Source organism: Sinocyclocheilus rhinocerous, unplaced genomic scaffold (genome assembly GCF_001515625.1).
Source record: "Sinocyclocheilus rhinocerous isolate Xijiao unplaced genomic scaffold, SAMN03320098_v1.1 scaffold853, whole genome shotgun sequence".
Lineage (NCBI taxonomy): Eukaryota > Metazoa > Chordata > Actinopteri > Cypriniformes > Cyprinidae > Sinocyclocheilus > Sinocyclocheilus rhinocerous.
The window spans coordinates 290,664-305,016 of record NW_015627738.1 but is presented as its reverse complement, the minus strand read 5'-3'; the positions used below and the strand labels follow the sequence as shown (position 1 = coordinate 305,016).

The 14,353-nt window shown below is 33.4% G+C and overlaps 1 protein-coding gene across 1 annotated transcript in view; it reads right to left on the bottom strand.

The window, feature by feature from the left end:
* The window catches only part of cdc5l (CDC5 cell division cycle 5-like (S. pombe)), a 17,388-nt gene extending 5,283 nt beyond the window's left edge, over positions 1–12,105 (bottom strand). The window contains exons 1-12 of the mRNA XM_016545814.1: positions 11,898–12,105; positions 10,614–10,657; positions 10,240–10,367; positions 10,051–10,150; positions 8,000–8,108; positions 7,008–7,238; positions 6,779–6,927; positions 4,524–4,686; positions 4,225–4,389; positions 4,012–4,092; positions 1,524–1,766; positions 187–384 (exon numbers count right to left, since the gene is read on the bottom strand). Of these exons, the coding sequence (XP_016401300.1) occupies positions 187–384; positions 1,524–1,766; positions 4,012–4,092; positions 4,225–4,389; positions 4,524–4,686; positions 6,779–6,927; positions 7,008–7,238; positions 8,000–8,108; positions 10,051–10,150; positions 10,240–10,367; positions 10,614–10,657; positions 11,898–11,942 (1,656 nt within the window). The 5' untranslated portion in view covers positions 11,943–12,105. The remainder of the gene's footprint in view (positions 1–186; positions 385–1,523; positions 1,767–4,011; positions 4,093–4,224; positions 4,390–4,523; positions 4,687–6,778; positions 6,928–7,007; positions 7,239–7,999; positions 8,109–10,050; positions 10,151–10,239; positions 10,368–10,613; positions 10,658–11,897) is intronic.
* Between the last annotated feature and the right edge of the window lie 2,248 nt (positions 12,106–14,353).

Sequence of the window (14,353 nt, the reverse complement as noted above, 5' to 3'; positions counted from 1 at the left end):
TTTTCTTGCTGATCCGAAAAATGATCCGATCCGTGGGTCAAAAACCGTAATGTGATCCGAACCGTGAGATTTGTGATCGGTTGAACCACTAAACATTACTGAACATACTCTTCTATTAGCCACACAGTGCCATCTACTGGACGCAAAGGAAGTGTGCAGAACACATCATGAAGTTAATGATCTTACCTCCAGTTTCTTCTCCATAGACTCGATTCTGTCCTTCTTGCTGGCCAGATTGGCTCGGGTGTAGCGGCTCTGTCCAGGCAGGTACAGGACCTGACTGTAACACTCCTCCCACACCTGGTTATACGCCTCCATAGACAGATCTCCGTGACTCATCCCATGTTTCACCACCTCCATCTCCTGAGCCAGCAACTCTCCGGCCTGTCACACACACACACACACACACACAAAAACACACAAACAAACAAACAAAACACACACACACAAACAAACAAACAAACACACACAGCGTGAGCAGCTGATGCACTGGGTCTGACTACAAAGAGTCATGAACTTTATGACTGAACTCAATCTATACGCTCTGGTCTGAAATGAACTGGATAAAAGCAAACTGCTTCACATAAAGACTTTATCGGTGAATATAAGAGAAATATCCAGGTCATAATAAATGAGATAAAACTGCATAAAGAAATTAAGTCTAAGACTCTTTTGCAATGTGACATTATTATTGACAATTAAGCACTTGTCTTTGCTTTAGTATAATAAACAGCTAGTTCCAATTCATTTTAATGCTCTTAAAACATTTCATTATATATTTTTTTTATTTGTTTAAATATATTAAATATAGCAATATATTTAGATTTTATTTAAATGTTTTTGTTACATAATTATTGATTAGTTGCATAAGAAACAGTTAATTCTAATTCATTTAATGCTCTTAAAAGTCATACACTATGATTTTTTTTATATTAAATGTTACAATATATTATTTATATTTTATTTAAATGTATTTTTTACATATTTTCTTTTATTTATTATTGATTAGTTGTTGCAGCCCTGCTTTTTATTACAAATTACCATCTCATTTCATTATCAATTCGTAGTAGAATATCATTTTCCCAATACAGAAAATAAAATTAGGATTTTTTAAAATCCAATTAAATAAAAAAAAATAAGATGATTTGTTCAAATCATCAAAATCGTTATTCACAGCCCTACTGAAAAGTAATGACAGTGATGTAAATGTGCGTAACTATAAAGACACAATGCATCTTAAACATTTTCTTAAATAGGCTTCATTACGCAAAAAATTAGACGGGGACATTTCTAAATGTCACTCTTCTAAATAATTGCAAGGCCACACTGAATCTGTACCTGCAGAATAACAACAGCTCCAGAGATTCACACAGAATTTGAATAACCTCTCCAGCCGTCTGCCTGTTCCCACGTATAATTTAATGATATCATTTTATAATAAATCACTTTCAGATTTTGCTCCCTGATTAAAAAAAATAAAAAGTGTCTATTCCATGTGGGTCTAACAATTAAAAGCAGCAAACCTTTTTGAGCTCTTCCTCTGAGACCTTTTCGTAGGGTGTTTTCTCCAGGTAAGCGATGTGCTCGGCGTTGTTGGAGCTGGATCCCACTCCTTTCCCTTTCTTGGCCAGGCCGTCGCTGAAGAGGTGATGCATACAGTCGAAGTGGATCATGGTGATCATTTCTTTCTTAATGACCTCTTCGGCCTGCTGCAGGTCCGTCAGCGGCGGCTCCACATTATGAGGCCGGAGGATCGTCTCATTGACCTGAACACATTTCAGGCTGCTCTCACGACACTGACAAGGTACGCGATACAGTACGAGACCAAACGCGACTTCATCTCATTGTAGTGTACATCACTTTAAACTGTTAAAAAGTGTAATAGTTTGCATAACTAAATGAGGCAAAAACACCTAAGAGCACCTTGTCTAGTCTAGAATGGCTAGTCTTAAACAACTCAACAACTAGTCAAGTTCTGCCCCACATTACTTTACTCTACAACACATGACATTATTAAAGATAAATTTGGTGCAAATCTTTGAGATGGTAGGTTCCTGAAAAGTTTGCATTTTACAAATGTCAATGTGGCAGTGTTGTTATCGTTAACAAACTACAACTATTTAAAAAAAACAAAAAAAACATTAGAAATGTTGCCTTGGCAACTAAATGAAAGTTACTAAAACTAAAATAAAACTAAATGAAAGTTACTAAAATAAAAATGAATAAAAATGAAAAAATAGAAATATGTATACAAAATGTATTAAAACAATAAACACAACAAAATGACTAAACCTTAAACTAAAATAAAATTAAAATATAAAAATATTAATAAATACTCTAATAGTATATTAAAACTACATAATACAAATGTTACTGGTAACAAAAACTGTGAACTGAAATAAAATAAAATATAAATTCTACATGAAAAAAACTTAGTTGCCTTGGCAACTAAATGAAATTTTTTTTAAGTTACTAAAACTAAAAAAAAAACTAAAAACTAAATAGAATATTTATAAAAAATACAAATAAAAGCAAAAAAATTACTAAAACTTAAACTATAATTAAACACATTTTGTTTTGTTTTTATTTTACAACAATAAAAATAAATTAAAAATATTAATAAATACTAAAACAGTATATTAATCCAGATTATAAATGTCACAGTATGTGGCAGTGTTGTTAACAAAAACTATTTCAAAAGATTTGTTAATTGCAATAAAACAAAAAAGAAATTATTAATTCTACATGTTTTAAGTTAAGTTACTAAAACTGAAATAAAAACTAATAAACACTAAATAGAAATAAAATAATAAAAAAAAATTTTTTAAAAACGCAACAAAATCACCCAAACTTTAATTATAGTTAAAAACAAAACAAAAACAAATTAAAAATATTGATAAATACTGTAACAGTATATTAATAATACCAAAACATAAACAAAAAGCATGCTTCAGAACTGTTTTGAGAAGGTGCTTTGAGCCACGTATTATTACTATGAATTAGGCTACTACTACTACTAATAATAATAATTATTAATTAAATTTGCGCTTTGCTTGGCCATTTGTTGGGATAAACAGGAAAGTGTGTCCAGCTGAATTTAATTTGAGTTTTGTTAAACTAATTAAAAAGAAGCTTAGTTTACCGCGGAAGCGGTCGCGGCTGCGGTCGTGTGAAGAAGACCGAAGAGTGTAAAGACCATCGACTCTACCGTGCGACTCCACCGGGCAGGGACACTGGCAAAGGACATAAGTATCGCTTTTTATCTCTCCTCTTTCCACTTCTGTTTCAGGTTTTTATAAACTATTTCTTACTATGTGTCAGTAAGTTGTTGTTATTTTAGCATGTGTGTTTGCCTCAGTGTTATTTTTTTAGGATTACTGATGAACTAATGTACTTTGATTTGTATTAGTTATCTATTTTAGTTTTAGTTACAGTTGTAGTCATGTTGTCATTTTATTAGTTTTTTTATTATGTCTATAGAGGCTTTTTATTAAGTTTTACTTTTATTTAATTTGAGTTATTTCAGTACCTCAACATACAAAATGGAAATGAAATAATATATATATATTTAATGTATTTATATATATGTACATGTATATGTATATGTGTGTGGCTGTACATACACACATGTAGTTGTTTTTTGGTGTTTGGCTTAGTGTTATGTTAGAATCATTATTATACTCATACCTTTTGTTCTTTTAATATTTTTGAATTGTTTTTAGCTTTATTTTTTGTTTTCATTTAAATGTTTAGTTTTGAAATGTTGCTGTATGCATTTGTCATTTTTATTTAATTTATTTTATTTTCTTAAATGTGTATATATATATATAGTATTTATATAGTTTTAGCTTTTAGTTTTAATTACTTTTTCTTATTTGTAAGTCGCTTTGGATAAAAGCGTCTGCTAAATGACTAAAAGTAAAGTAAAGTAAAAGTAAAACAACACAGTTTAGGGGCACAGTGATTGCAACAGGTTAAGTATGCATGTATGGGATGTGTGTATGTCTTCACCTCTGAAGGTCTTGGTAAATCTCTCTGAACTGCCGTGTGTCTCTGACGCAGCTCCTTCTCCCTCTCAGCCTCTCTGACGGCCTGTGGAAATATCACACAAGATAAATAACACCAAAAACAAACACCCTCTGGATCCTGAACAACATCCGTGTTCTTACAGATCTCAGAAAGCTGCATTAGAAGCTGACAGGCCGAGGTGTTTGCTTAACTGACCTGTTTGCGCAGCTCTATCTCGGCCGCATCCTCCACGAAACTCTCGTCCACCTCGGCTTCCTCCAGCTCTTTCTCAGCGTTTTCGGGAAGAACGATCTCAAAGTCATTTCTGGGCACTGGAAGAGACATCAAGCCCTGTCGGAGCTGCTCGCGGGACTCCCTTTGCTGGAACAGACAGAAAACACATCACCATGACGCAAAAACACTTAAATAAATGCATCAAACTGCATTCAATCCACTCAAGGACAAGAGTTTAAATCTCAGACAAATTCAGGCTCATTATTATGGGTGTCACGCACCAAGTGTTTGGCAAATGACGGGTCGCTGTAGTCCACGCCGCCCTCCTCTGTGTTGATGCTGAGCTTGTCCCGCAGCGGGGTCCTGCCCGGGGTCACACCCACTGAGGGTTTAGGAGTCATCCCACTGTGAGGGGTCATGCCCTCGGCTCCGTGACTGGGCGTTCTGGGAAACCATATGCATAAAGTCATTATTCACATAGCTCATTAACCTGAAATTTTGCATATACTTTAAAGGGGTCATATGATGCGATTTCAAGTTTTCCTTTCTCTTTGGAGTGTTACAAGCTCTTGATGCATAAAGAAGATCTGTAAAGTTGCAAAGACTAAAGTCTCAAATCCAAAGAGATATTCTTTATAAAAGTTAAGAGTCATGTTTTTTGAACATTAAAGCATGTCAACATATTCTGTTACACCAAATACACCAAATAATGATCTTTAAAATAGCATCATATGACCCCTTTAATATTATGAGGTATTAGGTGACGTTATGCATAATATCTGGCTCAAAATACACTAACGCTCAAAAGTTTGGGGTCGGGGTTGGTAATGTTTTTAAATAAGTCGGCTCACCAATGCTGCATTTATTTGATAAAAAAATACAGTAAAAACAGTAATATTTTGAAATATTATTACAATGTAAAATAACAGTTTTTATGTGAATAAATAGTAAAATGTAATTTATTTCTGTGATGCAAAGCTGAATTTTCAGCATCATTACTCCAGTCTTCAGTGTCACATGATCCTTCAGAAATCATTCTAATATGCTGATTTGCATAAAAATTTTTATCATTATCAATGTCTATTATCATCATCAGAAAATTGCTTAATATTTTGTTGAAACTGACACTTTCTTTTAGGATCCTTTGAAAATGTTCAAAAGACCAGCATTTATTTGAAATTTACAGTTTTACAGACCCCAAACTTTTGAATTGTAGTGAATTCTGAAATCTGAATTCTATGCTAACAATTATAACTAGCCTAAATTTGATGAACTGTGTTACTGGATGTAAAACTGGCTTTTATTAATATAAAAAAAATATATATTTTCTACATTTTAATATTACTTCTGACTAAACAATATTTTAAATTTTTTATTTTCAGTTTTACTTTTATTTTAGGTAAAGGTTTAGTAATTTTTTTTAGTTCTTGGGGTTTTTATATTTCTTTTTCTACTTAATTTATTTTTATTATTTCAGTTTTAGTAATTTTAGCAATTCAAATTATTGCGGTTAGTTCCCAAGGCAACATTACTAATTTTCTAATTTAATTTACTAATATTCTACAAATTTACAAAACAAATTCTCATGTAGTATTTAAGTATTATTTCAATTAACAAAAAAAAGTCTAAACTAAATAACTAGTCATAACTAGCCTAAATTTAATTAACTATTACTGGGTGGAAATTGGTTTATACATTCATATTAATAAATAATAGGGATGCACCGATACTGGTCTCCTGTACTCGTACTCGTTAAAATGCCCCGATACCAAGCGCCGATACCACACAGCATGTGTAAAGCGCCATACTCAAACAAAGAAACACCGACAACAGAACAACAGACAGCAGAAAGGAGTTAAGGATGTCTACTACGAAGTATATGTATGCAATGAATATAATGTTAAACATTCAGTATTAACGCCTGGATAGCTGATGTGCGCGAGCTGATAAACAAAGCACGCTGAGTGGATTGAGCGCACGGCGGCGCAGATGCGCGTGCGCGAGCTTGTCGAGTGAATATATCTTTCTCACAGACATCACTGGAAAGTGCGGTCGGATATGTCAAAAACAACCAAGTAAAACAATGCACAAGTTATTTAACGGTAGGGAGAGAGAGAGCGTAAAAAATTTACAAATGCAATAAAAATATCGGTATCGGTACTCGGTATCGGCAAGTACCAAAAATAAAAGTATCGTATCGCACGAGTACTGGAAAAAGTGGTATCGGTGCTTTCCTAATAAATAATATTTAACATTAATTTCAAATGAACATTGTTGCTTTGTGTTGCTGTTGGTGATATTTTATTAAAGCAATAAGCTACTCAAGGCAGTGCATTACAGTGATTTTTACAACACTTTGACAAAACCTTGACAAAATCTCTTGTAAACCACAGTTATTGTTTAAATATGGCATTTAATGTTTTAATACTACTTTATAATATTTTCTATTATTTTACAAAATTCAATTATTTTGAGTGTGAACATTCTATACTACGTTTTTCCTGTAAAAGTGCATATTTTCATGCTTGATGGGCACCTGAAGGGTGTAGACAGCACCGTGTTGGGCGTCTGGACCACCTGTCTCTGTGGTGTGACACCAGAGAAGTCGCTCTCATGCAGAGGGGTGTTCAGCCCTCCCTTAAGAGGCGTATCCACGTTCGTAAGTGCCATCAGGTTCTGGGCTTCCTGTGAGGGTGAAAAAACCGAGCGGTGAGCCTCAGGACATAAAACAGGCAGTTTGGAAAGTCTGTGAAACTGTCCCAAACCTGCAGGATCTTGTCCTGTGCTGCTGGAGTTCTGGGTGTGCGCAGGGCCATGGAGTTATTGGTCACGTTGTATTCGGACAGAAGAGCGCTGGAGGCAGAGTTGGTGATTCCAGACTCCTCGGCGGTCTGACGGGCGATTTCGCTGGCCTGACCCAGTTTGACAACCTCCTCCAGCTCAGCGTCAGAGATCTGGAATGAATAATCAGTAAAATGCGGTTTATTCAACATTAACTAACCGTAACTTCTATATTAAATTATTATAATAATTATTATAAAACACACCGAGTGGTTATGCGTGGTTAACGATCAGTGTTGTTTTAATATTTACACTACTGATCAATATTTTGAATTAGCTTTTAATTTTATCTTTTCAGTTTCTTAATTTCAGTTAGTTTTAATAATTTGATGTGCTTGTCATTTTTATTAGTTTTTTTTATATATTTCTATTTAGACTTAATTCATTTGGTTAACGTGTTGCCATAAGTGTTATTTTAGTATTATTTATATACTAGTATAGTATTTATTAATATTTTAAATTAGCTTTTAATTTTAAATGTCCAGTTTTCATTTTAAATACTAAAGTTTTAGTAATTTTATGTGCTTATGTCACTTCCGTTAGTTTTTGTTTTATATTTCTGTTTAGATTTAATTTATTTGGTTAACATGTTGCAATCAGTGTTATTTTTGTACTATTTATTTACTATTATAGTATTTATCTATATTTTGAATTATCTTTTAATAATTTAGTTTTATTTAAGGTTTTACAAATTTTATGTGCTTGTCATTTGTTTTTTAAAATATAATTCTCTCTCCATTTAATTTATTTGGTTAACATGTTGTGATCAGTTTTATTCTACTATTATAGTATTTATTAATATTTTGAATTAGCTTTTAGTTTTTTATTTTCAGTTTACATTTTATTTTTATTTTAAGCTTTAGTAATTGTATATGCTTTTGTCATTTTTATTAGCTTTTTAATTTCTATTCTTTTCAAAAGGGATCTCAGCATTATAGTCCACACCTCTCTTCTTCTTGCGCTTCTTCTGGATGTCGATGCCTGCAGCTCGCAGCTCCCTGCGCTTCTGAAGCGCTGCCAGACGACTGCGGAAAACAGCGGAGAGAAAACAGTGAGGACGGCTTCATGATAAATAACTCAATGTGATCAGCACTGTGAGAACTAATACAATGATCATTATGACACCAACGACAACACTTTTTCAGATCATAAAATCAGCACCTATAACTAAATAGCAAGCTGCTAAAAATATATCATAAAATATATGTTAAAAATATTTATGTCCTCAAAAAGATTCAGCAGAGTTATTATAGTTAACCTAAATTGTTACTTGAAAAAAAAAGAAAGAAAAAAAAAAGACAATTTTATATTTTCCGTTTTCATTTTAACTTTGTTTTTATGTGCTTTTCATATTATTATTTTTTATATACATTTCTATTTAGAATTTCTTTGGTTAATGTTGCGATCAGTGTCATTTTATTTATACACTAATACAGTACTTAATATTTTGAATTAGCTTTTAATTTTAAAATTTGAGTTTTCATTTTAATTTTAGTTACAGTAATTCTTGTGTTTTTTATTTTTCTTAGTTTTTTATATTTCTATTTAGAATGAATTCGTTTATATTCCAGTTTTCGTCATTTTAGTACTTCAACTTTATTGCAGTTAGATGCAATTGCAACATTTCTAATTTTTGTTTAAGTTTCTCATCTAATATTTATATTTTCACTTAAAGGTGATTTTAATAGTTTTAGTTTACTATAAGTACTAGTATGTTTACTACCCAGGACCAGGGTTGAGAGACACTGTGTTAGACGAATATAAAAAGCTTAGTATACCGCGGCAGCCCTCGTGAGAAGACCTAAAAGCGTAAAGACAATTGACTACCGTTTGACTCCACCGAGCAGGGACACCGGCAAGGCACATAAGTATCGCTTCTGATTCATTCTCTTTCCTACTACTTGTTCCCCTTCTGTTTTCAGTTTTTATAACCAATTCTTACTATGTGTTTCCAGATCCCTACAATCACTACCACTCGCAAACCATGCATCACACACTGCTAACAACCTGCGCACTTTGCCTATGTCTACTAATACACTACTTTCTTTTTCTATTGGTCTCTGGAATTGCCAGTCTGCTGTAAACAAAACAGATTGTATTACTTCTATTACAAGTCATTCAAGACTAACCCCTGATTTACACTGCACACGTCTGCGGCACGTTACGGCTCTGAAGAGGTTTTGTTACGTCCTCCACACGGTGCCAACTCACACCAGAAGCGGATCAGAAGCGCAGCGGTAGGATTCGCGAGACCACGTGATTTGCCTGTCAGATGTTGTTTGGTTGCTCATTGTCCTTGTAAAAAGGATTTGTGATGTCATAACACCATGTGTTTTTGTATTTCGAGGATGAACCGCTCGTCGTCCATTTCTGGCCTCCTGCCAAAGTATGTGATCGTGAAATACGATCGGGAGTCTGTTTGTCTGAGTGTTTATTTTGAAATTGACATTATTTTTTGACTTATATTTTGTATTTGCTGTGCGGTTTGGACGCGGCGTCTGTCAAAAATAGACTAGGCGCCTATCTTTAGCGAAGCAGCATGTACTCAGAAGAAGGTCCAGTGGGATTGAAGTAAGCAGGGTTATTATAGGTAATTATTTCAGTTACTTGAAATAAACAAATATCAACAACACAAATTGCAACATTTCTAATTTTCATTTAGTTTAACTGTACTAAAATAACAAACTAAAATGTATAAAAAATATATACAATATGAAAAACTAATAAAAATGACAAAAACAGAACAATTACTACAACTAACTAAAATTGAAAAGGAAAACATAAAAACAAAAACTAATTTAAAATGTTAATAAAAATTACAACAATATTTCAATGAAACTAAAATAACCCTGATTATCAGCCCCTTGTGAACAATTTCAAAAGTATACAGTCTTACACAGATTTATTCAGAGACACACGGCAATTGCTAAAAGACCCCAAATCTGTTCTTATGGCACGAGATCTTACCGTGCTTCCTCCAGCTGTTTCTCTCTGGCTTTCCGCTTCGCCTTCTTGCCTTGTGTGTTGGCCAATCGGGCTCTGGCTTCAGACAGCATCTCCAGCTCATCTGCACACACGAGTTTATGGATGTCATGCATTGTCTTTTCAATCAGAGTGTCAAAACTGTTAATTTCATTGTTTTTCAGACACACTCACCTTCATCCATGTCCACAGGATCAGGTCTGGCTGGTTTGGTCTCAGGGTTTGGGTCAATCTCTCCTGGTTTTAGCTTGCGAGGGTCATCGCCCACATCATCTTCATTCTCTCTCTGAGCGGCTTTATCTCTGTGATCATAAATAAATCAATAAGTAGATTTTTCATACAACCAAAAACATGACTTGACAACTGCAAAGCATTAAACTTGCATAATATGACCAAAACATTTAGAATGAGACTAGATTGTAAAAAGTTAACATTGATTTCAGCACATTGTTCATAAAGCTTTGGCAGCCTGTTTTCCACCAAGGAATAAAAATAAATTTAAAAAAGTAATTGCAACTTTTTATTTTCACAAGTCTGACTTTTCTCACTGATTTTTGCCATATTTCATTACAGCTGCTTTGAGAATCTCATCCTGTTAATGAATCACATAAAAGACATGAATAATTAAAGAGGTCTTAAATAACAGATCAGGGACGCAACAACAAGACGACTCAAATAACAGATCGCTTGACTAATCTAACCAAGCTGCAAATTCTAATGCAAAACTCAAAAAAGGGTGAAATCATTTTACTTTTTGAGCACTTTACACCAAAATAAATTAGCCTAATAGAGTTCTCTCAGAAGTTAGCATACTCGTTTATCAAGAAGATAAGTGTCAGTGAAAACCAAAGCAAATGACACTTGTGAGCAGATTATATATTTTTATGCGTGTCATTTCCAAGCAAGTTGTAAATTAATAATTACATCAAATAAATTTACATTTAGCAAACAGTTTTATCCAAACTTTTATCAACAGAAGCAATTAAAACCAACAAAAGGGCAATAACATGTAAGTGCTGTGAGTGACAAGTCTCGGTTAGCAAGGTTTTTTTTATATATATATATATATATATATAATATATAAAAAGGAAAACAATATAATAGAAAAAGAATAGAGAATGCTAGTGTCAAAGGGTCATTTTTTATAATAAATAAAAAGAAAACAAGAAGATAGAATAGAAGAATAGAGAATGCTAGTGTCAGAGGCTCTCTTTTTTCTTTTTAAAGACGACAAGTAGTAAGAATAGAAATAGAATAGAGTTCAAGTGCTAGAGGGTTAAGTTTTTTTTCTCTATTAGAATTATAATAGAGTGTGCTAGAGTTAGAGAGTCAAAAAATAATAAAAAAAAAAATTAATGAATAAAATAAATTAAATGGCCGGCAAAAAAAATCATAGTAAAAAAAAAACACCTAGAAATTACAGATATTTTAACTTTTCATATACGTGATTTAATATCTGAAAAGTATTAAATTAAAGTATTATCTGATTTTTGTGCTCAATTTTGACAGAGCGAGAGTATTTACCTACTGTAATTAATAATCTTGCTTAAAACAATCTAAATTGTGTGGCTATACACACTTTTGGGAAAATTATGGTAATTGGATTAATGTTGTTGATATTTTCTGCATTTCAAAAATAAACACACATCGCGTTCTGAACGCATTCCGTATCACGACATAAATAAAGCAGCAAATAAAACACATCAATGCAGATATTTGTACATTTCCGATAAAATAATCATCATATGAAGTTCAAATGCCTTTAATGAATGACACGCTGATGATTAATGGAGTTTTGCTGCTTGAAATATTAAGTGTTTTCGAAAACAAACCTCAGTGTTGCGCCACACGCCTCCTTTAATCATAATCCGCGGCATGTTGGCGATTTAAAGTCTTCACACGCGCTCGCGCAGGAAAATCGTCTTCTGGAATCTCAAACACGTAAAATTAAGATGAAATAAGAGAAATAAACTTTGCGTTTGAGGCGCAGCACGTTAAACTGCGGATGAGGAAACCGAAATGGCTGCGAGCGCACGGAACTGTGGGAAACAGGCTCTTCTTCTGTTGATTCACACGGGTTCTGTCGGGTCACTTGAACTCAATATCGCCCCACACGACATAGAGGCGAATGACAGGCTGATCGCTCCGAACAAATATTTGTTTCTTCTTCTTTTTTTTTCTTCTTTTTTTTCTACTTATTTTCTTATTATTATTATTGCACCATACATTGGTAAACAGAGTTGTTTGAATTGTGCTTTTGTAATCCCTCTGGCCCTGGAACAGAGCTGTAAATGTAATAAAAAATAAAAAAAATATCTAGGGTAGGGGGCCTACCGTGCTGCTGTAGCCCAGGGGTTATGTTAAGGCTCCCCTGTATGTATGCATGATATATTGTTGTCATTTTTTAAACATCTAATTTATTTAATAATTTTTATTCATTTATATTTAAAATTTGTATACATTTTATAAAAAAAAAAAAAATTAATGACAGTATGCATATTGTTCTTGGATAATTACATTTTGTGAATTAAAATGCAAAATAAGTTACCATCTACCACCAGAAAATATTCATCGTAAATGTAAAAATGAAGTCCATTAAAGGCTTGTCTCATAATTCTATTATTCTTTATTATTTGGGATTTTTATTTATTTTTGTTTTTGGGGATAACTGAAAAATTATTTACAAAAAGAAGCTGAGATTGTTAATTTTTGTGAGCTGATTTGATGCTAAGTTGTATCTCATTGGATGGTGATAAAAATCTTGTATTTTTATTTAATTATTACGTTTGATCATCATTATATTCATTCAAGTCAGATGGTTTGAAAAAACATCTGTTGCCTGTTTGAACAATTTAAAACTGATATTAAAATGTATTTGGAAACAATATCTAAAAGTAAGAACTTGAGAGCAATATGAACTATGCAACTGTATCCTTGATGTACAATGTTTTTTTTCTTGACATGCATTGGTTGTACAATATGCTTGTTCTCAGTTAAAAACGTTATTTTATTTACATAATTATTATTTATTTCTCTTACTTCGCTTTATCAACATTCCATTCTGTTGTATTCATGGCTTGTCATTTGTCAGTTGCTTGTTTTTGCCTGTAATGGACTATTTTTAACAATGTCCTTACCTTTCTGTTCCTTGAATGTGAAACAGTAGTTCCCTTGCTGTCTATGCAGGGTCAGAAAGCTCTTGAATTTCATCAGAAATATCTTAATTTGTGTTCCGAAGATGAACAAAGGTCTTACAGGTTTGGAACGACATGAGGGTGAGAGATTAATTACAGAATTTTCATTTTTAGGTGAACTATCCCTTTAAGAGGTAAGGTCCCAATGCTAAACAAGCAGTTACAGTCTAGTATCAAGTTATTTATTACTTTCAGTAACAATGCATAGTGCTACACCATGTGTATCTGATACACCACATTATTTGCAGTCAATGTGTTTGTGCTTTGTACCAAGAACAATATATTTTAACGTTGTTTTTCAAATATTTATTGAACTGTTGAGCTTGACAAGATCAGCATTTGCGTAAACATAATGAAAGAATGATGAAGACTGCAACTCATCCCGTCTTCCAACCCAATTGTGTCCTTCATTGGACGTGAGACATGCAAACTAAACAGCACAGCTGGCAAAAGTGTTTCAGATTTCTCTGAACAAATCACAACATGCCCAGAAAGATGACAGTCCAGTGATGGGCCCTATATAGAATTACTAGGAAATAGGCCGGTGTCAACATTAAAAAAGCAGTGCTCTTGTGCCAGGAGAGGCCATAAGGAGCGATAAATGACACACAAGATTCTCGAGGCGAAATATGAAGCAAATCCTCTGAGCAGGTCATCTTTTCTGACTGCTAATGTTGAAAATGAAGAAAGCTGCAGGAAGGTTTTCTTTCCGAGAGCCGGAGGGAGCTACACGACCAAGTGAGGAGCTGAGATAGGACGGACTGATCGAGTGCCACAGAATTTGAAGAGGCTTCTCTCCAGGTACAAAGCGGATCTGGACTGAATTCAAAACCTTGGGCAAAAATGCAAGGAGTGCAAATTTTCCTAAGAAACTTGCTAAGAAACCCGACGTCAACAGAACTGCCAGGTAAAGCTACAGTACAGGCTATGCATTAAGAGGAAGTTCATTTCACACCAGAGTTATTAGCGTTAACTAAAGCTAAAACATTTTGTTACTCAAAACGTTATCTGTAATAATAAAAAATATATATAAAGACTTAAACTGCTGCTAGTTGCCAAGGCATTCTCATTTTCAGTTAAAGCTGAAGTACTAA